Source organism: Zingiber officinale, chromosome 8B (assembly GCF_018446385.1).
Source record: "Zingiber officinale cultivar Zhangliang chromosome 8B, Zo_v1.1, whole genome shotgun sequence".
In the NCBI taxonomy this organism is placed as follows: Eukaryota; Viridiplantae; Streptophyta; class Magnoliopsida; order Zingiberales; family Zingiberaceae; genus Zingiber; species Zingiber officinale.
The window spans coordinates 54,050,356-54,072,129 of NC_056001.1; the positions used below are offsets into that span (position 1 = coordinate 54,050,356).

General features: G+C 38.6%; 2 protein-coding genes across 2 annotated transcripts; one reads left to right on the forward strand and one right to left on the reverse strand.

The window, feature by feature from the left end:
• Window positions 1-12,475: 12,475 nt before the first annotated feature.
• Window positions 12,476-16,477, forward strand: LOC122017049 (methyl-CpG-binding domain-containing protein 2-like). The gene is made up of 5 exons (XM_042574519.1): window positions 12,476-12,689; window positions 13,506-14,065; window positions 15,114-15,167; window positions 15,868-16,019; window positions 16,100-16,477. The coding sequence occupies exons 1-5, from the start codon at window positions 12,687-12,689 to the stop codon at window positions 16,117-16,119; spliced, it is 789 nt and encodes a 262-aa protein (XP_042430453.1). The 5' UTR covers window positions 12,476-12,686; the 3' UTR covers window positions 16,120-16,477.
• A 1,353-nt stretch (window positions 16,478-17,830) lies between these two features.
• Window positions 17,831-19,939, reverse strand: LOC122017718 (gamma-glutamylcyclotransferase 2-2-like). The gene is made up of 9 exons (XM_042575396.1): window positions 19,762-19,939; window positions 19,447-19,565; window positions 19,283-19,359; window positions 19,143-19,199; window positions 19,006-19,062; window positions 18,874-18,914; window positions 18,728-18,799; window positions 18,563-18,642; window positions 17,831-18,262 (listed from the first exon to the last, which is right to left on the reverse strand). Exons 2-9 carry the CDS (start codon window positions 19,553-19,555, stop codon window positions 18,129-18,131), a joined length of 627 nt encoding a protein of 208 aa, XP_042431330.1. The 5' UTR covers window positions 19,556-19,565; window positions 19,762-19,939; the 3' UTR covers window positions 17,831-18,128.
• Window positions 19,940-21,774: the final 1,835 nt, after the last annotated feature.

Here is a 21,774-nt window from a genome sequence, read left to right on the forward strand (position 1 = left end):
ATCAATAATGTTAAGCATCGTTTGCGATCCAAGTCTAAACCACTAAGAACGGATAAGTTGAATTTGGAATCAATAATGTTAAGTTCTGTTTGCGATTCCAAATTTAATTTCTAAAGAACACAATAGGTTGTTAGGAAAGGTTCAGGACTTGTACAAAATTTTTATACAGGGGAACCGGTACAATATTCTGAGTAGGAACCAACATTCCTAACCTGGTTGAGGATGGTGGCTTGCGGGATGATGGTCGACGGTGGAAGGATGAACCCTCTCCTTCTAACCTGAAGGAGAGATGTAGATGTGCTGATGAGGTGTGGATCAGTTGATGAGAAGCAACTTCGGTTGGCGATGGTGTGAGGAGGAAGGAGCAACAACTTCGGCTGTGGCGGAGAGGGAAGGAAATCGTGGATGATGGAGGAGGGACAAGCTTCGGCTGACAGCGATGGATAAGCAGAGGTGGGCGTCGACCGTTGGTGAAGGAGGAAGAAGAAGTGGTGGCGACGGGTAATGGTGTGCGAAGAAGCTGTGTGCGATCCCCCCTCCTCTGTCCGTCCGCATGAGAAGAAGAGGATTCATTCTTCCACCACCAGCCATCATTGTAGTATAGTGGTGAGTATTTCCGCCTATCACGCAGGTGACCTGGGTTCGATCCCCAGCAACGCCACTAATTTTTGATAAAGTTTCATTTTTACCGTGAAATGATATCAAAAGAATTTAAGTTCTGAACCCCTCTAACTACATTAATGCAATATAGAAATGACTGAGGTCATCTCCCAACTAATACAATGATATGATGATAATCTAGGGTTATATGTTATTTATATTTTTAGAGTTTTTGATATAGAAATAGGAGTTTGGGTTTTGATTTTAAATCTAACAAATGAAAAGCAAAGCAAGTAGGAATCTAATATAATATTGGAATGAAATCTAACTAAGTGTCAATAATTAATCCACAATGCATTGTCACTCTACGCTAAGAGTTTCACCATCAACACAATTAAACTAAGGAAGGAAATATCAAAGTATTAAATGAAACCTAATATAATAAATGAAAGACAATGCAAGTAATGAAAGCTAAGTCTAACCTAACTACAATTACAGAAAATAAAAGGGCAACATAAAGTAAAGCGTTAACGAAACTAAGCATGTAACGAACCTAAACCATATAATAAAGCCTAAACTAATCTATCCTAATTGTATTCAATCAAAACTAGAACTTAATGAAATTGGAAGAACAAGACAAAGCAAGAATTAAACAAAATAAAATGCATCAAATTAAACTTAACCTATGGTTGAAACAATTCATTGAACACGTTATGTGCATAAAACTATTTAAGCATAATACGTGCAGTTCAAGTGCAATGACAAACAATCAAACATACATAAGAACATAACTATGACATCAAACATAAACAACAAATAAAACCTAATTAATCAATCTAATTCTCCACAATCAAATATAAGAAGTGCTCTGCTTGTCACTAACATAACCACCGAGGAAGAAGACCGCTGCCACTCAGAAATCTCCTGAATCCGATGGATGGCTGATGCTACTAGTCAGAGATGCAATCAACGATGGTGGAAGTGCGATATCCCCCAGAGGATTGCCTCTAAAAGGGTATCTGCTCGGACGAAAATCTGGTGACACCGAAGGACCGCCTCCACTAATCACTGATGGATTCACTGGATCGAAGGACTACCTCGGATTAGTGGCAGAAAAGGGTTACTGGTAATCTGAGTTGTTGTCTTTTTCACTGCGTCTGACAGGGAACCTTTGAGCTCTAGAGGAAGAAGAACACCAAGAACTAAAACCCTACTGCTGGTGCAGGAAGATGAAATGGTGCCGAAGAAGAAAAGAATCTCGCTCCATCAGAATGTTGTTGCCTTCTTCATCGTGTCCAGTAGGGAACCCGACTTGGATGCGAGGGGAATGAAGAACTGTGCTGGAAGACCGCCTCCGGCACTGCCTAGGGTCGTCGTCATTGTAAATCTGCCGAAAGCGCCACCGTCTTCTTCATCGCTTTGCTCGGGAGAAATCGGAAGGGGGCATCGGGGAGAGAAATCGCCCTTGATGCACACAGTACCGAGAGAAGAAAACCCGAGCCGAGTTCTGTGCTATGCTAATTCCCCTTTTGAGCTCCACTGAATCGGACCAGTCACTGAACCGAACCGGTCCAGTTTATTTGCAATAGAGTAAGGGTTTCTCTTTGGACTTTTACAATTGAGCTTCTAAATTGGCTTCTTCTTCTCTGGATCCATTCTACCCATTCGGCAATTGACCCACACCATGATTTGATCAACTCGCATTTCTCCTCTTAATTGTTGTCTCCCTTAATTCCTACAAAATACAGTATAATCAAATAATATTTAAAATATCCATAAAATGTATAAGAATTAAAATGGATACTAACAACGATCCAACCATATGAAACACACTAAAAATATATAATTGGATACAAAAGAGGATAGAAACACCGAGTTATAATAATAAAATAATGTATCCAAATATCGATTTCAATGGTCGAAATCACTTAAGCGAACGGAGTCGAAACGGGGAGAAACTGAATAGTCAACAAGATGTTGACTATCCGGGGCGTCTGGACCTGGTCCGGACACCTGGACGGTTTGGGTGCTCGAACTTAGTCCTGACACTCAGATCCTTTGGGCGCCCCCAGGGCCGCCTCGTCTAGGGGGACCGTATCGACATGGTTCGGGCACCCGGACCTGGTCCAAGCTCTCAAACTAGAAAATACTATCTTCGCTGAGCTGTTGGATCCGTTGCACCGTGGATAAAGTTTTTCCCACACCTAAGCGCTCGGAACTCTTCCAGGCGCCCGAAGCAAGGCTATAAATACAACTCTAATCTTAGTAGTCAGAACAACACTTGTAAACAATCTTGTTTTCTATTCTACTTTGTGATCTAGTGCTTTAACTGCTATAAGAGGTTTCTCCGCCAAAAGGAGATTTGATAGTGAGCTTTCAACGTCTTGGACTAGCAATCTTCTGATTGCAAACCAAGTCAAAAGATCTGCCTATACTTTCTTTTAATTAGTTTACTATTAAATAAGTGTGTCTTAATTTAGTTTGAAAAGTCGAGAAAGGTGCTTTGTTTGTTTTAGATTATGTAGGGCAATTCACCTCCCTATTACCGGCCGCAAGGGACCAACACAGACTTTACTTGGTTTGCAATCAGAGGATTGCTAATCCAAGACTATGAAAAGCTTACTAGAATTCTCCTTTAAGTGGAGTAGCCTCTTACAGTGTTGATAGCTCACAATCATTGTTGTAGAACAAAAGACAAAATGAATTTATGTATAAGTGATGTTCTCTACTACTAAGACCAGGGATTTATTTATAGTCTACTGGTCAAATCTGACCGTTTGCTAATGTGGCAACTCCAAGCGCCTAGAATGGATCCAGGCGCCTGGAATGACTCCAAGCGTCTGTGCATGGATAAAACTTTATCCACATTGTAACAGTTCGCAAACTATAGACTTTTTCTAGTCCGGGCGCCTGGATGCCCTTGCTCAGCCTCGCATTCGAGGAGGCACCCTTGGGGTGCCCAAGGGGGTCCGGACGCCCAGACTGTTTGGGCGTCTGGACTTGGTCCAGACGCTCGGACAATCAACAGCAAGTTGACTGTCCAAATTCTCCTCCATTCTGGTTTCTTTCGCTTGGGTGATTTCGACCATCCAGAATATGGCTCACCCGAACTCATTTTCTAGCCTTCTCCTCAAACAAGCTTCCATTCTAGTTTCTCGTCCCTCAGAAACGTCACGCGCTTCCTTCTTGTCCACTAGCGTACTCTTCCACAACATCTCATGCCTCAGACGCACCGAGCCCGACGACTCTCTCTCATGTCATTTTTCTCGCTTATTGTGTCTTTCGCTCGACTTCCTGTGCTCTTAAGTTCCTGCACACTTAGACACAAGACATTAAACGCACACAAGACCTAACTTAAGTTGGTTGACCCCATCAAAACTCTCTCACGGTACCTACATCTTATGCGTGGACGAAGTGTTAAACCAGGGGCTCGCTCGATCAGGCTCTCCGGTCAGTCGGGCCGCGAAGCCCGATTTCATAAATAATGTTAAAGAATGGAGCCAACTATCATTACCCCAACCAAGTGCTCTAGCCCATCGGACATATGGTCCAATCGGACATGCTAGACACTTAATTTCTTGCCACTCAAATAAAAAGCTGAGTCACCGATTGCATTCATAAACATCGACCGGGTACCTCTCAGGAGTAAGGGTCAGTCGGACTATATCAATAATTCGATTGGTTGGTTAAAGTAGTCTATTGCGGGCTCTGTAGGCCAACAAATTAATATTTTTTTTTTCATTTTGAGCCACAGAGGACAGAGAATATTGTATAGATAAATCACACTTTCGAATCTTCTAACCTGTTAAATTATAGAGATTTGTGGGCTCATTTTAGGAAAGGTGTTAGAGTTACTTTATAGTCTGTCCTTTTTTTAAAATACTTTGAAATTCATGCATATACACAACAGTGATATTATAAAAGGGAGTCTTCATCCACATGCAGAGGTATGCAATACTACGTAATTTTACAAACCCGCTACTATAGTTTCTTTTACTATTCCTCTCTAAAAACTAATCATTGACTTGAGCGTCGGCGCTAGGGATCCCTTCCCTGACCGAGCAATTAACGTTCTTTGTAACATGCAAAATAGCGAGAAGTTTTCATCTGATCAGTATCAAAGTCACGTTTCCAGTCAATCACCTTTTCTGGCTTTTAGACAGGTTGAATCTAGATGAGTAAAATGACACACAGAGAACCTATTGATCTCACAGTAGTATTGAGAGAATACCTTGTTGAAGGGAGACTCAACTTAATGAGTTGGGAGAGTCAAAGTTTTTTTGGACGGGACTAAATCAATCATATTCCTAAACAAGATCCATCCATATTGAAGATAATTCTCTGATATTCTTATAAACAGGACAACCCTAAGCAATATCCCGTTCGAGGCAATGCTATAATTTATTAAAAAATGCACTTAAATTTGTAAAAAAAAAAATTAAAATAGAGGCACTTAATTTTCAGATTTTTCCAAAATTATATTTATTTTTCATTTTATCCTTCCTGCCAATTGCTAATTCAAAGAATAATACCATTAAGAATGCTTCATTTAAAGATCGGTGATGATCTCAAAGAACAGCATTTTATTTTAAAAATCAACATCACTTTAATCACTTTAATGCTATATAAATCTTAAAATTAATACCACTGAATTCTGATTTTTGAAAATCAATATCATATTGGTATTGATTTTTTTAAAATATAGTATCACAATGATGTTATTCCATGCATTACCATAGTCTGGCTCAATGATTTTTAAAATATAGTATATGTTATCTTTTAAATGCATTATCATATAGTCTCAGGGCTAGCTCAGTGGTAAGTACATGTGTTAATAGTCAGGGGTTAAAATTTGATAGGAAATTTCATTACCTTCAAGGACCTCTATTTATGCACTTACTAATTTAGATTTCTAATATACTTTCTCTTAATGATATGGTATGAAACACTCATAAAGGGGCTACTAGCATGACAGTATTATATATTTTTTTATGGGAATGATAAATAAAGTTGTCATTTGAAAATTTTGAAATTTAGATGTGTTTTGAGAATTCTTAAATGAGTTTTTGATCCATTGCTGAAGATAATAATTCTTATAAAAATTGTGCCCCACAATCCAACGACGAAAAAGATGAATAACAAATATTTTCTTGTTTTAGTTTGATAAATTTTTTAATATTTAAATTTGAACATATTTATTGTTCGATATATGTGAATAGAAAATAAGTAGAGATGAAATAGATTTTATTGTGAAAAAAACTTTAGTTCACATGTATATATGATGTGAACAAATATATGGGGAGAGACTCTCTCTCATATGTAGGTATGTAGGGGAATGCAAATTAAGACTCAGATTGCATTGAACCAAGTTGATTTATGTGCGAGTACGACCGGTCAGGACAAAATTTGCCAAAGTGAAACAACCAACATTTCACCATATGGATTCTTTTTACCATGATCTTGAGCAGATAACACACAGAACACAGAAACAAAAGAATCTCCATCCACCTTCGTTCCCCAAAACTTTCTCTCTGTCGTACATTTTCACTTAGTGGTTTGCCCATGATAGCAATTGGGTACTTTCTCAGTTCGCCACGAACAACCAGTGCTTGGTTGTGTATGTGCTTTTTTCGTTGTATCCTGAGAAACAAACGACTCGAAAAAACCTCGAATTACAATTGGAGGTGGGGCGAATCTGTTTCAAGGAAACTACGTCTATCGCAAGCCTCAGAATCGTTAGCCACTTTGCACTCTGTCGCTCTGCACTCGGCCACTTGGTCACTCGCCGCTCTACACTCGGTCGCACTGCCGCTCTACTGCACTGCCTCTCGGTTGCTCTACCGCTTGGCTACTCATCTGCTCAGTCGTTCTACACTCAACCACTTTATCGCTTTGCACTCGGTTGCTCTATACTTTGCCTCACGGCCAGTCTGCACTTGACCACTCTGCACTCAGTCGCTTTGCACTCGGCCAATTTATAGTCTACACTGAGCACTTGACAAAAATCATCCCCCATTGGCAGCCTAAAATTATCTGTTCAGGTCATCTTGACAAATAACTTGAATTTGATTTGGTGTCATTTCAATTCAGCTAATTCCCTAAAATCTCTGGAAGATTATTCAATAATCTTAAAACAAATTCTGTTCTATTGAGATGGCCACATAACAAAGTGTTGAGGTGCAACAGACTCAACACATGAAGGTCCCTCCGCTCCGATTGGAATTATGGCAATCAACCACGGGGAAAGGCCATAGAAGTTCAATAGATTGAACTTCAAGAGGTGGCAATAGAAGATGTTCTTCTACTTGACCACGCTCAATCTGGTCCGATTTTTTACCAAAGACCCTCCCAAGTATGCTAAGCATGCTGATGTTCATACCATCAGCGCAGTGGAGGCATGGACTCATTCTGAGTTCTTTTGCCAAAACTACATCTGCAACTGCCTTGCCAACTCATTGTACGCTGTGTATAGTACAAAGAGAATTGACTAAAGAGCTGTGGGAGTCCTTGGACAAGAAGTATAAGATGAAGGATGTGGAGGCCAAGAAATTAATTATAGGTCGATTCCTGCACTATAAGATAGTTGACTCCAAAACGACAATCAACCAAGTTTAGGAGTTTCAAGTGATCTTGCACGACATCCACTTAGAAGGTATGATTTTGAGTGAAACCTTCCAAGTGGCTGCTATCATTGAGAAACTGCCTCTCGACTGGAAGGACTTCAAGAACTACCTGAAGCACAAACAGAAGGAGATGAACATGGAAGAACTTGTGGTTAGACTTCGAATTAAAAAAGATAACAAAAGTTTGGAGAGGAAATTGTTCTCTTAGGCTACTGTGAAAGCCAATGTGGTCGAGCATTGTCAAAGCTCGAAACGGAAGAACCCCAAGACTTTCAAGATGAGACCCAGAGGAGACATAAGCAAGAAATTCTTTGGGAAGTGTTTCAACTGTGGCCAAGTAGGTCACAAGTCTTCAGAGTGCAAAAAGCCGAAAAAAATAAGAGGCCAACCTAAATGAGGGACCAAAAATGGATGACTTCTGTGTCGTGGTCTATGAACTGAATCTGGTGGATTCAAATTCGTGACAATGGTGGATCGATACCAGTGCCACCAAACATGTGTGCTGCAATAAGGAGCTGCTCCACAACTTCAAAGAAGTCAATGAAGACAAATTGTTTATGAGGAACTCAGCAACCTCGAACATCATAGGCCAAGGAAAGTGGTGTTGAAGCTGACCTCGAGCAAGGAGTTGACTCTCAACAATGTGTTATATGTTCCGGATATTCAGAAGAATATAGTATCTGGATCACTTCTAAACAAATATGATTTTCGCATTATTTTTGAGTCGGACAGAGTTGTTTGTCCAAAAATAGAATATTTTTAGAAAAGGGTTATGTAACCGATGGGTTGTTTAAGATCAATATAATGGCAATTACGCCTAAGATTAATAAAATTACAAACTCTTCCACTTATATATTTGAGTATTCGTGTTTATGACATGGAAGACTAGGATATGTTAATTAACTACGATGTGTTGTATAGATTAATCAACATGCTAAACATCCCTACATTTCTCCTTGACTCGAAACATAAATGTGAAATTTATGTTGAATCGAAAATGATAAGGTCATCCTTTCAATATGTTAAAAGAAGTAATGAATAATTTGACCTAATCCACATTGACGTGTGCGACCTAAAAGGTATGCCAACACGGGATGATAATAAGTACTTCATCACTTTTGTTGATAATAACACAAATTATTATTTTATGTATCTTCTCAAAAGTAAGGATGAAACCATATAGAAATTCACTCTCTATAAGAATGAGGTTGAAAACCTACTTAAAAAAAAAATTAAGATAGTTCAAAGTGACCAGGTTAATGAATATGTATAATCATTTACTGAATTGTGTGCTAAATATGAGATCAGACATGAAACAATAGCTCCTTATACTCCTCAGTAAAATGGTGTTGCTGAGCGAAAGAACCACACTTTAAAGGACAAGATTCTTAAGAAATTCACCAAAGGTGATACTTCATTGGCACGAATATCGATAGATATGAGTCAACATTTATCAAAGAATCGAGGAGAAAGTATCTCTTAGATAGAGTACTATCAAGTGATTGGAAGTCTGATGTACCTGATAAGCTGTACACGACTAGACTTAGCCTATGTAGTAAGTAAATTAAGTGGATACACAAGTAATCCTGGTGTTGAGCACTAGAAAGGGATAACAAGAGTACTGAGGTACTTAAGATCATGAATATGGACTGTACTATACGAGATATCCTGCTGTGATTGAAAGATACAACCATGCAAGTTAGATATTTGACATAAAAGACTCCAAGTCTACGAGTGAATATGTATTCACTATAGGAGGTGCGGCCAAAATGTGAGTGGTTATGATAATGGAATCTGAGTTTGTAACTCTTAACAAATGTGGTGAAAAGGTTGAATGGTTATGACAACTCTTAGAAGATATTCTAAGATGACCAAAATCGGTGTTGGCAATTTGCATACATTGTAATAGTCAATCAGTAATTGACCGGACACAGAGCTATTTGAATAATAGTAAGTCTAGACATATATGTCGTAAACAATACTACTAGACAACTATTCTCAATGGGAGTTATTACTGTTGACCATGTGAAGTTAAAGGATAACCTGACAGATCCATTAACCAAAGGATTAAACAGCGAGTTAGTTGAAAGCCCATCGTGAGGGATGCACTTGATGCCGATGAGAAATGTTAGTGCAAAGGAAACCAATTTATGCAGACTAGAGATCCCAAGAACTAGGTTCAAAGGGACAACCTATAAGTACCCAGGGGCAGTTTTGATGTGGTCAACCAAGTTTAGTTAGGTCCTGTTATATTTGATCCTTGTGTCTAAGTGTGTAGGAGTTTAGAAACACAAGAAGTCGAGCGGAAGATGCAGTTAGTGAAAATGATGGTACGGGAAGGGAGTCGACGGGCTCGATACATCCGAAGGACGAGGTGCTGCGAAAGAGAATACCAATGGACAAGAAGGACGTGCGCGACGTCCGAAGGACGAGAAGCCAGGGAGGAAGTCTGCTCAAAGAGAAGACCGGAGTTGGGTTTGAGTGAGCTCAATTTTGGATGACCGGAGCATTACCCAAGAGAACGGAGCAAAAAATGATTAACAAGGGAAGTTAACCATTTCTAAATGAACAATGCTGAAAGGCTTTGAAGGCGTATTCTGTGAACAATACTGAAGGCACCTTCAAAGGCTTGGAAGGCACCTTCGATGAACAGTACAAAGACGTCTTTCAGCCCTTGAAGGCGCCTTCCGACAGCCGTTAGCGAAGATAAAGTTTTATCCTCGCACAAATAAAACTTAACCTATTGAAGGTGTCTTGAACCCTCTTGAAGGCGCATTTGACCCTCGGATAAGATTTTCCATGAGCTATTAAAAGACCCCTAGAGATAGGAAATAAAACACAACTGTAACTACAACTATTGTAATCTTTCCTAGTCTATTTTCTGTGTTGTCAACGTCAATAAGAGGCTTCTCCGCCTGCAACGAAGGAGATCTACTAGTGCTCTTCACTGCCTTGAATTAACAACCATCTAGGTTGTAACTAAGTTAATTTCTTGGCTTCTTCTATTTTTAGTTGTTCAATTTCTTTTGTTATAATTGTGCTACTAATCTGAGTTAAGAGACCAAGAAAGGTTAATTTTTATTTTATAGACAATTCACCCCTCTCTTGCCGATCTCGCTGCACCAACACAACCTAATTGTACCGATAAAGTTGCTCACTATGGGGAACAATCCAATGGATCAGTGAAGGATGGAGGTTGAGCGCACGACTTTTAATGATAGAGTAATATGGAATACTTTTAAGAGATAACCTATGTGAGAAAGAAGTAGGGCCGCTTTGAAGAGAATTGGAAGCACAATTCTTAGAGTTTCTCATAGAACCAGGCTTGTTCATGGCTAAGAACGAACACACTCATGAGAACTCAGTTGTATCAGGGAGAGTCCATGGTGAGATATGTCAATGCTTACATGGATGGTAGAACAATTCAATGACATCGTGTCTACTGTTAGCTAGTAAGCAAATAGATCTTCACAAGGGAAATTTCAAAGGATAATATCTACTTATCCTATACTGAACTCAACTATTGAATGTTATCACATACTCTGCCTCCATTCATGTGAGGGATTGTTGGATATATGTGAATGGAATAGGGTGGAGAGGAAAGAGACTCCATTGTGAGTGAGGCTTTAGTCCAATATTAGGAGTGTCAAGGCATATTGCTTGATTTATATTAGTTCACATGCATGTATGATGTGAACAAATACATGTGGAGAGACTCTTTCTCACATGTGGGTGTGCAGGGTGTGTGTGCAAATCCAGGGTTTGAATTACTCTAAACAAAGTTGACTCGTATGTGAGCACGACTTGTGCTGCCGAATGCTGGACTGGTTGGGGCAAAATTTGCCCAAGTGGAACAACCAATATTTTATCACATGGATTATTTTTACTTGCTGCTCAAGAAGGTAATTAAAGCATTAACTATTATTAATAGCGATTTTCGTAACCTCTTAGATAGTAATGGTCGACCATTGATGGCCGACGACTATCATTAATCTTTAGGCATTGAATGGTCATTACTCGGTGTTTAATGTTGATGAGGGATGGTGCTCCTATATAAAAAAGAGACCATGGTCGATAGCAGATAATGCACAAAATGTAGAAGCAAAAGAATCTCCATCCACCTTTATTCCCCCAAATTTTTTTCTCCGCTATGCATTTTCACTCAGTGGTTTGCCCGTAATAGCAATCGGATACTTTCTCAGTTCACCACGAACAACCAATGCTTTGGTTGCGTCCGTGGTTTTGTCATTGTATCCTGGGAAATAGACAACCTGAGAAAACTTCGAAGCATAGTCGGAGATGGGGCAAATCTGTTTTAAGAAAACTGTGTCTATCGCAAGCCTTGGAATCATCAACCGCTCGGCCGGTCTGCACTCAGCCGCTCGGTCGCTCTGCACTCGGTCGCACTACCGCTTGGCCGCTTTGCACCCGGCTGCTCTGCACCCGGCCGCTCTATGGTCTACATTGAGCATTTAGCAAAAATCAGCCCCCATTGGTAGCCTGAGATTATCTGCTCAGATTATCTCGATAGATAAGTTGAATTTGATTTGGTGTAATTTTAATTCGGCTAATTTTCTAAAAATTATTCATAAAATCGATACGGATTCGAATCCTGGAAACATCCTCTTGCAAAAAACAGGGTAATACTGTGTACAATGGATCCTTTCTCAGGATTCCGCATAGTCGGAGTTTCGTAGATCGGACTGTCCTTTTTTTTTAATTTTCTAAAATCTCCGAGAGATTGTCTAACATTTATAAGAGGAAAAAAAATACAAATATAAATTCATTGTGTTATTAAAAATCATGATATATATATATATATATATATATATATATATATATATATATATATGCAGTATTTTCACTTATATTTCAGATCATGAATTAACTAAACTGAATGGACCGAATTTAAAAATTTGGTTAGATTAATTTAATTTTTTTTAAAATCAATTTGATTTTAATTAATTCTATTCCGTTTATTAAACGGAATAGACCACTAAGGATATTAGTTGGATTTTTTATTTAAAAATATAATTAATTAAATAAAATATATAATTAAATTAAATTAAATTAAAATTAAATTATTTTTATTTTAAAATTTTGATTATTCAGTTATTTTAATAAAAATTGAATTAACTAATATTTAATCTTTAATCGGTTTGATTTATTTAATTTGTAAAATAAAAATAGGGTCCGTATGAAAAAATTTCAATGGGTTCGGTTTCTGATTTATTTAACCGAATACTTTTAGCCCTAGACACAACTGGACACAACTGGACACATAAATACCGCGACTCTGATCGCCTGAAACAACATTTGGCGCATCGGGGCGCGAGTAGATCGTTTCCCTTCCTCCACCTACCTCCTTCCAGATCCCTCTCACGCTTTTCGTTTCGAGTTCACTCCGCTCTTGCATCGACGCCTCCGCACTAGATCTACTCGCCGGTGGTTTCCTATGCAGAAATGGTAGGGTTTACGGTTAATTCGACGAGGTTTTGTGTCCTCTGTTGATTCTTTTGTTTCCTGTTTTTTTTTTTCCTGCGATTTTTACCATAAATTAGATTATTAGCGAATAGAAAAAAAAGGGTTGAGATGACAGCTTAGGAAATTTATTGGATCATTGGAAATGTATTGATCGGGACAGTCAATTGACTTCTAATGTTCCAAATATGTCGTTTGTGTGTGTAATGCTTCTGTCTAGGTCTTTCCGTAACCAAACTACTTAGTTTAATATGGTTAGATCAGTTGTTTGCCGATATCTGCTAATTACTCAAATTTACTTACAACCGGTTTGTAACTAGGCACCAGTTCATTCAAACATCTGATTTTATGTTTTTGTGACATATCTCATGCATTTGATGATCATTTTATGGTACAAAGTAATTGTTGATATTGCATTGAAAGTCTGTACTTATTTTTCTTGTGTTTGGTATTTGTGTGCCTATCATCCTTGGTATCAGATCATCCTTAGAGGACATTTCTAATAGCCCTCTTTTTTATGGTCTCTTGACATAGGGATGCCTAACTGTTTGAGATAACAAGTAGGTGGCCCTTATTTACTCTATTGTAGTTACAGTTAAGTAAGCAAAAAATTGTATATATAACTCATCCTTTTCTTGTTTTTCATACTCGTTTTTTTAGTTTCTCTGGAATTGTACTTACCGCATTTAGTTATTCTATAAATAATTTGGATTTTCTGCTTCTCTAGTCTGACACTATTTGCTATTGTTTGTATCACAATTGCTAGTTATTCTGATTGTGAATTTATCATTTTGGATGCAGTCTCATCTTGGTGCTGTTTCTCCGAAATTTAAAAAGAAACAAGCTAGATCATCACAGAAGTTAACTACCAAACTCCACAATTCTTTGGAAGACCCCAACACAAATGATTCGGAGGATGATCTACCTGTAGATAATGCTTCAAAGCAATTGGTGCTTCATAATGAGGCTTCTAGTAATCCTGGACAAGGTGCTACTGATCTTATTGAAAGTTATCCTAGATCCTCTCAGAGTTCTGTCGCCTCATCAGCATCAAATCATTCTTCTAGAGTTGTGCCGTATGTAGGACACTTCACAGTCCAGTGTTCTGAATGCCTCAAGTGGAGACTTATTCCAACAAAGGAGAAGTATGAAGAAATACGAGAAAAAATCTCAGAATTCCCTTTCTTATGCACCCGAGCTCGTGAATGGCGCCCTGATATCTCCTGTGATGATCCAGCTGATATTTACCAAGACGGGAGTAAGCTTTGGGCAATAGATAAGCCTGACATCTCTCAAGCTCCTCCTGGATGGGAAAGGTTGCTTAGGATCCGGGGTGAAGGAGGCTCTAGGTTCGCTGACATGTATGTTTTCTTTTTCACATTCCGTCATAATTTCACAGTTATTGGCTTAGCATTATGAAATTATATATATATATATATATATATCTTCTAGATGGTAGCCTGTGATGTGATGTACCGACACCAAATTTGAATGTGCATTTAATCGGGAAGGCTGGGACCTATATCTAATTATGTATGAAGAGATATTCTAGAATTGCAAAAGCAGGTTGAGTTTCAATTCCTAGTTGATTTAAAGATGATCATTGGAGGAAAGACTTATAGATAAACGTAAAGGATTGGAAGCAGTTTCCAAGGTTTAAAATTTTGTTCACGAGCTAGAGTTTCAGTCTTCAGTTAGAAAGAAACAGTACTGATGCCATGTCAGCATGCTGGCCATGGTGCCGATGGCACTCATGAGGACTGTGAAACGAAGGAGGAGGTTGTGACTAGCTGAGGACCCAATAATAATGGCCTGTGCACCACCGCTCGCGAGTCGAAGTGTTCCACGTGTCAATCAGTGAGTGAAATGATAAGTTGCCTGTGCCTACTACCACACGACAAAATTTAAAACCTTGATCTTTACCAACCCTGTAGCAGGTACCTTCTTAAAGATGAATATGTGTACCTGAAGCTAAAAGCATTAACTCACTGAAGTCAGTTGAGCTGATTTGTTTAGAAACTTGTCAAAATTTATTGTTATGGTACTTGTTTTCCACATAATACTGTTGGAATGTTCTTCAACTTTCATGGCCACATTCGTGAGTCTTCTCATTGTCTCATCGAGTTAGTTTGAGTATTACAAACACAACTTAGCCATCTAAATTTGAGGACACTACTTTTTTTCTTTAATCCTATAGTTCTGATTTTTCTCTGTTCTGTAATAGCTGAACCTGAAAAGTTGATTTAATAAGATAAACCACTCAAGTCTGCTTCTGTACGTGGGAAACCCTGATTCAAGGGAAAAATTTATGATTTGACACAAGCAAAGCAAACATTATAGGCTTGATATTTCATTCTTTTTTTTTTGTTTAAGAATTAACTTCTGAATTCTCTTGGCTGTTTTTTTTAGATATTATGTTACACCATCAGGAAAGAAGCTTCGCTCAATGGTTGAGGTGGAACGGTATGTTTCTTTTTACCCTACAGCACAATACTATACTCTTTGGCTTCCAATTTGGACTTGGGAACATTTCAATTTTCATAGTATGCTCTAGAGTTTACTTGCTTTTTCAAAATACACTCCCAAGAGTGTTTTTTTTCTTTTTAATTTTATTTTACCTCCTAGCTAGAAAAGAAGTCTTGGCTCAATGGTAAAGTTGTTGCCGTATGACCCCGAGATCACGGGTTTGAGTCGCGGAAATAACCTCTTGCAATGCAGGATAACGCTGTGTACAATAGATTCAATGTAGTCTGACTCTTTCACATGATCCCGCATTGGTGGGAGTTTTGTGCATCGGGCTATCTTTGATTTTACCTCCTAGCCACTAACACTGTTTTTGAATGATGACAAAAAAATAATGGCATGATAGGTGAAATGAATACACATGTTTACTACATCATCTTTTCGCTAAGTAGCCTAATGGTATTAGTGTTTTAGGGGCAAAATGACAAGAATTTTCAGACTTTTGGGGACTTTTTGATAATAATAAAACTCTGATAGAGCATTTTGAAAAACAAGTAAACCATGGACGATAAACTGAAATTTCTCCATGAACTCAAAAAGGTTTCGTTATTTTTTTCTTTCGAAAATGAATATGCACGAAAGTTATCCACATGCTTTGGTGTTCATCCACGAAACTTATACGGCGTGCCATTTTTTGTAGGTACCTACAGGCACAACCAGAGCATGCCAGAGATGGCGTGAATATTTCTCAATTCTCGTTTTTGATCCCTCGACCTCTGCAGGACAACTATGTTAGGAAGCCCTCTGCTACTCGAAATATGAATAAACCCACACCTCTTGAGCCTTATGAAGGCAAGTGATTTCATACATTTCTAGATGCTGAAAAGCCTCTTTTGCAAAAGCTTAATTATAACAAAGGTGTTCTCACGCAGACCGGCCAAAACAAAACTAAAATCCTGCAGATCCTTCAACCTGTGACTCTATAAACAGCAAAAACAGAAAAAAGATTCCAGCAAGAAGACGGTTCGAGTTACTTTGAAGCCCTTGTTTCTGATGCTCGGCGAACTAGATGTTTTGGTATGAATCTTCTGTTAATTTTGATTTTTGGTCTATATGTGCCTATGAGCACAGGATGCTTGTTAATATTGCAATGCACAAATGTTGGTCTCTAGGGTAAGCCTCTTTTTTTTTGTCATGGGCCAAACATTTAATAGATGTAAATGGCAGTAAGATCATTGCAATTGCTGCTACTGTTCTTAATGCAATCTGTTTGACTTTTAGTTGGAAAATATGAGATTAGGTTAAGTCTATTTTATTTATTTATTTATTTTTAACCTTCTAATCTCAATTTAATTTGGGTTAAGATTAGGTTATGTAATGTTTAGAGTGTTGTTTATTGTCTTTTTGTTCTTAAAATTGTCAAAGCAGGTTCACCAGATCAGATAGCAACTCTAGTTTCAGAAAATCTGAAGGCGGTACTTGTAATATTTGAGTGCTGCATCTTATAACAGTATTCTGAAAATTGGATTTTGGCTTTGTTCTTAAAATTGTCAAAGCAGGTTCACCAGATCAGATAGCAACTCTAGTTTCAGAAAATCTGAAGGCGGTACTTGTAATATTTGAGTGCTGCATCTTATAACAGTATTCTGAAAATTGGATTTTGGCTTTATAGAATCGGTTTACTTTTAAATTTTAGGTTGGATAAATTTGCTTCATTTAAAGGACAGCCTGATGCATGAACTTTCCGCTGGTGTGAGAATTTGGGGAGGGTAGTCCTCCAGTGTGAGATTTTGGGGAGGGTTGGACTATTGAGTTTATTGTATGCAACTTTATGTTGCATTTTGCAAGAAGCTGCTTTAGCAATTTGAATTTGTGATTTCAAAGTCCATGGTAATAATTTTACCATTTCAAAGTCACGTAATAATAATTTTACCACCAATCTCCTGAACAAATTTGCTTCATTTCTTTAGAAAAAAATTATAAATGATACAAATAGTGAGCAAATTAGATTTAATGACTTGTTTTGTTGATGTATGTGTAGAAGAGGGGTTTAATAAATTTACTCAAATATGAATAAGACTGTTAATGATCCTGATGAACTTCATTTGCCTAAAACAATTGCATTTTTCGTCTACAATGATTTGGAACTAAAAAATTCATTGCATTAATTAAATGATAGATTTTTTATTTTGCTCTTAGAGAGTGATTTGAACCAGTTGATATTGGTGGATCAATTGGCCTCAAAGATTGGGGGTAAGCGACTCAATTTGGACAAGCGGTTCCACACTTGGCTAGAGTTGAGTTGCAATCCAATAGTGGCAAGAACAATTCTCTCATCCCAATACCTCCATCAACTTATTTTCAGGCAAATATGGAAAAGATAAATCATGAACAATTATTAACCTTGAATAGTTGAAAAGGCCTTAGATAATTGAAAAGCATATAGAAGGACAAATACTCAACTATTATTTGGGATTTGATCCCAGACCTTATGATAGTATCCGTCCTGAGGGGACTGAGTTGCAATCCAATGAATCAATTTAAGGTGGTGTTAGAGATGTCAGAGGCATTATTTTGGACTATCAAAAGACTGAAGAAAAGTACACACCAGAAGTAAACAAACCATGTACTAAAAAAAAACTCGAGATCCAAAATCCAGAAACTTGGCAGGCAGATGAGATGATGCAGTTTTTTTTCCCTTTGTATAAAGTCAAAAATGAGAGTATGAAGTATAGGCGCATTAAGCCCTTTTCCCTACTACTGATGATAATTGAAACAATTTCTGATTCCCGTGGACAACAATAATCTCTCTAGCAATTGGTGTGAAGCTTTAGAGCTAGTGATGTTAGATGCAACTGGTTAAAGGAAGTGGGAAATTAATCAGCAAATACCGAGCTCTTTGTGTTTTTTCTCCTTGTAAATCGATTCGTGAATCCAGTGCGTGTGCGTAGAGGCGGAACTTTAGTAGGCGACTGAACTTCTAAGAGGCAGAACTTTAGTAGGAGACTGAACGTCAACGGGCGTCTGAACTTTCAAACTGTCAAGCACATCTCTCACTTCATTGGCTAGCTCGATTACATAGTCGTCTTCATGACCTGACATATCGAAGAATATATGTATAAGTATCTTGTTTTCCCACATTGTCTTGCATAGGGCTTAATGGAGAAATAAGATTTCATGATGTTAGATGTTGATTTAAGTGAGTCTAAAACATTTCCCTGTTCTTATTAATAGCAGTCACAAATGAGTTATGAAAAGTGATTACCAATTGTATTTTTTATCAGATCGGGTTTCTATCGTGTAAAAATGATTAAAGAAATTGACAAGTACATGTTTATGGTGAAATGAGGATGAATAAAATTAAGCAAACAACTAACTTCGCGATGATTTATTACCTATGTTCGACATTGCTTTCTCTAGCAAAAAGAGATAATCCCTGTTGTTTCCACAAGGTCCATTGGCCGTAGCTATTTGGCTGAAGAAAACAAGTTGAAATGGTGTCAAAAAGGGTCATACAAATAATCGCCAAGGTAACAACAATGTAGGGAATCCTGTCTCACCTTGCCATTTCATCCAATGGAGCTGGACCCAAATAATATTTATTGGCTTCCTTGTCCATTGTCGATATAAATCTGAAAAATTGCACCATAATTTGTCAATTTCAGAGCTTTATATGACCACGAGTTAGTTAGCTTAAGAATCTTACACTAAGACTCCTGTTAAAGCTGGTTCGGAAGTCTCTCCTTCCTGAAGATTAAAAAACAAAAGGCAGGATTAGAAGAAAAAAAAAGGAGTTTTCAAAAGAAAATAAGCTAGAGAAATAGAAGACTAAGCTTACTCTGTAAAAGTCCAAGTGAGTTTGGATATCATATTCGCATTCTCTTCTCTCCAAATACTGAAAAGCAAGGCAAAAGCTCAGAAGATCCAACAAAACAAGGTGATGAAACTTCAAAAGAAATGAAAGTGTAAATCTACCTTCATTGCTGCTATTTCCTTTTCCAGGCCTCCTCTGACACAATAAGCAGCACCCCACTGAAAAAGAATCAATCATTAGATGAGAGGAGATGAACTGGAGACCTAATTTGCCAAACAAGAACTGCAAAGAGTCCACTTACGCAAATGGCTCCTTCCGTGGGTTCCAAAGTGCAGGTTCTCGCAGGATTCTCTGGTGTGCCTCTGTGGTCGATGCAAGCTGGAACAAGATAGGCATAAGTCAAAACCTCGTCTCCAGATCATGGCGATGGGAATTGGAAGGGGGAAAAATCGGCTAGAACCATACCTAGGTTAAAAACACGCTTGTAATCTTTGATGAAACCTATTATCTTCTCATCAAACTCGAATCCCGGGTTCCAAATCAGAGACCCGTAGCCGAAAACCCAGAGTACCATCTTCGAATCCCTGCATTCATTTCCACGAAAATCGAAGTTACTTACTTTCCGAGATCTTCCCCACTTTTCTCCCGCATTTGTAATTTTGATCTCCTATCTAACTCCAACTCTCCGAGCATCATCTGATGGTAGATCTTCCTCGAGCAACTGACTTCTCGATTACAAAACTCGATCGAAAACATCAAAAGGGGCGAAAATGAACTCACCGAAAAGGGGGATCTGATTCGAGGAGGGATTAAAGCGAATCGAGAAGGGGGCTGGCGGAGCAGAGATTCCTCCTCCTCCACCTCCACCACCACCAATCGGCGAACCAAAGAGCAGCCTCAGCCAATGCAGGGCAGAATGGAGATGGATGGATGGATCGAGAGCTTTGACGGAGGGTTTGCGTGGGAAACTAGAGACGGAGATTAGCACCTTTTTAAAACCGCATGTTGCAAACTGAAATTACAATATAGTCCTCAATCGGACCTCTTTCCATGGAATATTACAGGGGCATTTATGCACTTTCAGTTTCCTGATACGATACAATGAACCTGGACGGTTCGGCCGCGTCCGTTCTCGTGCTTTGACCCAGGTTTTTTTAATAATTTGTTTCATTGAAATTCAGAAAAAAATAAAGTATCAAATCACGTGGAGCTGCACTTGGCCGGGATGCCGACCAGGTTCATACCGCGTTCGCCGAGATCCGCGCACAAAATGACGGTGAGACTTCGGCGTCCACCCAAATCTACGTCGCGCTCTCTTGGCCATAAAGAAATGGTGGGGCCCATAGGGAATTACAAGCGGTAGTTGTCACAGTTGGGAATTAGTCGTGGACGGCATACCCCCCAAATAAAGATTATGTTTACTTCCGTGGAAAGAAGGGGAGAAAAAAATTAAAGAAGCACAAATGAAAAGTTCATGTTTCCTTCCGTTGAAAGAAGAGGAAACTAACGGCTTGTATGCTCGGAAGGACAGATTCAAAATTTTCAAAAGGTTTTTCACGCATAAAAAATTTCACTACTTATTAATGAAAAAGGATGAATTATTTATTTTTTCGTTATTTATGTTAATACTCCGAGATAGTTTTGACTTGATCAACTGAGTTAAGCTAAATTCTATGTGTATTTGATGTCTTGTGTCTAAGTGTGCAGGAATTTAAAAGTACAGGAAGTCGAGCGAAAGACGCAGCTAGCTAGAAGGACGGCACGGTAGAGAATCGACAGGCTCGATGCGTCAGAGGGACGAGGTGCTATGGAAGAGTACTCTAACAAACGAGAAGGAAGCGTGCAACGTTTCCGAGGGACGAGAAGCTGGAGAAGAAGCTTGCTCAAGGAGAAGGCCGGAAGATGAGTCCAGGTGAGCCCAATTCCAGATGGACGAAAACACCCAAGCGATCGGAACAGCGAAAAAGCAAATAGAGTGTTGTGGAAGTGCTGGAGACACCCTCAACCGCAGTTAAAGGTGCCCTTGCGCCTTTTTGGTAGAAGGCGCCTTTAATCCCTTGAAGATAGAGTTTATTTTCACACAGATAAAACTTGCCACGCTGGAGGCGCCTTCAAGCCTATTGAAGACACCTTCAAGGCTATAAAAAGATCCCTAGAGCAAGGAAATATTCAACAACTTAAGTATTCATTTTCTAGTAACTTTCTGACCATTTAACAAGTGTAAGAGGTTTCTCCGCCTTCACCGAAGGAGATCTTTAGTGCTTTCTTTTGTCTTAGATTAACAACCACCTAAATTATAACCAAGTAACTTTCTTTGCCTCTTTATTTTATTAGTTATTAAATTGCTTTAAGTTAATTGTGTTACTAATCTTGTTTGAAAAATCGAGAAAAGTCCATTTTAAATTTAGAGGCAATTCACCCACCCCCCTTTTGCCGACCGCATGGATCCTAACAAGTGGTATCAGAGTCAGTTTTGCTTCAAAAGGACTAACCGTCATCCGAAGAAAAAGAAATGGTCGAATCTAACATCTTCCCGTCGAAATTTGAGGGAAACTTCGCAACGTGGAAGAAGCGCATGGAGGTATTATTCAAAACTGACTTCGAAATTATATTAATTATAAAATACGATTTTGTAACACTTACGGATCAACACGGAGTCAAGAAAGAAGAATACGCATGGACGAAGGAGCAAGCCGACTTCGTGGCTAATCGAAAGTAGTGTTCCATTTGCTTAACGTTCTTCTACCCTAGGAGGTCAGTCGGATCAGAAGCTACGACTCCACCAAAGATCTC

What these genes read in the sequence shown, in the direction of transcription:
- LOC122017049 (XM_042574519.1), top strand. An exon ending in GGCTCTAGGTTCGCTGACAT is followed by an intron (nt 14,066 to 15,113) that starts GTATGTTTTCTT and finishes TGTTTTTTTTAG; the next exon opens with ATATTATGTTACACCATCAG. An exon ending in ACCTCTTGAGCCTTATGAAG is followed by an intron (nt 16,020 to 16,099) that starts GCAAGTGATTTC and finishes GTTCTCACGCAG; the next exon opens with ACCGGCCAAAACAAAACTAA.
- LOC122017718 (XM_042575396.1), bottom strand. Translation starts at nt 19,555, where the DNA reads ATGGTACTCTGGGTTTTCGGCTACGGGTCTCTGATTTGGAACCCGGGA. An exon ending in AGGAAATAGCAGCAATGAAG is followed by an intron (nt 19,063 to 19,142) that starts GTAGATTTACAC and finishes CTTGCTTTTCAG; the next exon opens with TATTTGGAGAGAAGAGAATG. An exon ending in GAAAGCAATGTCGAACATAG is followed by an intron (nt 18,263 to 18,562) that starts GTAATAAATCAT and finishes TCGATATGTCAG; the next exon opens with GTCATGAAGACGACTATGTA.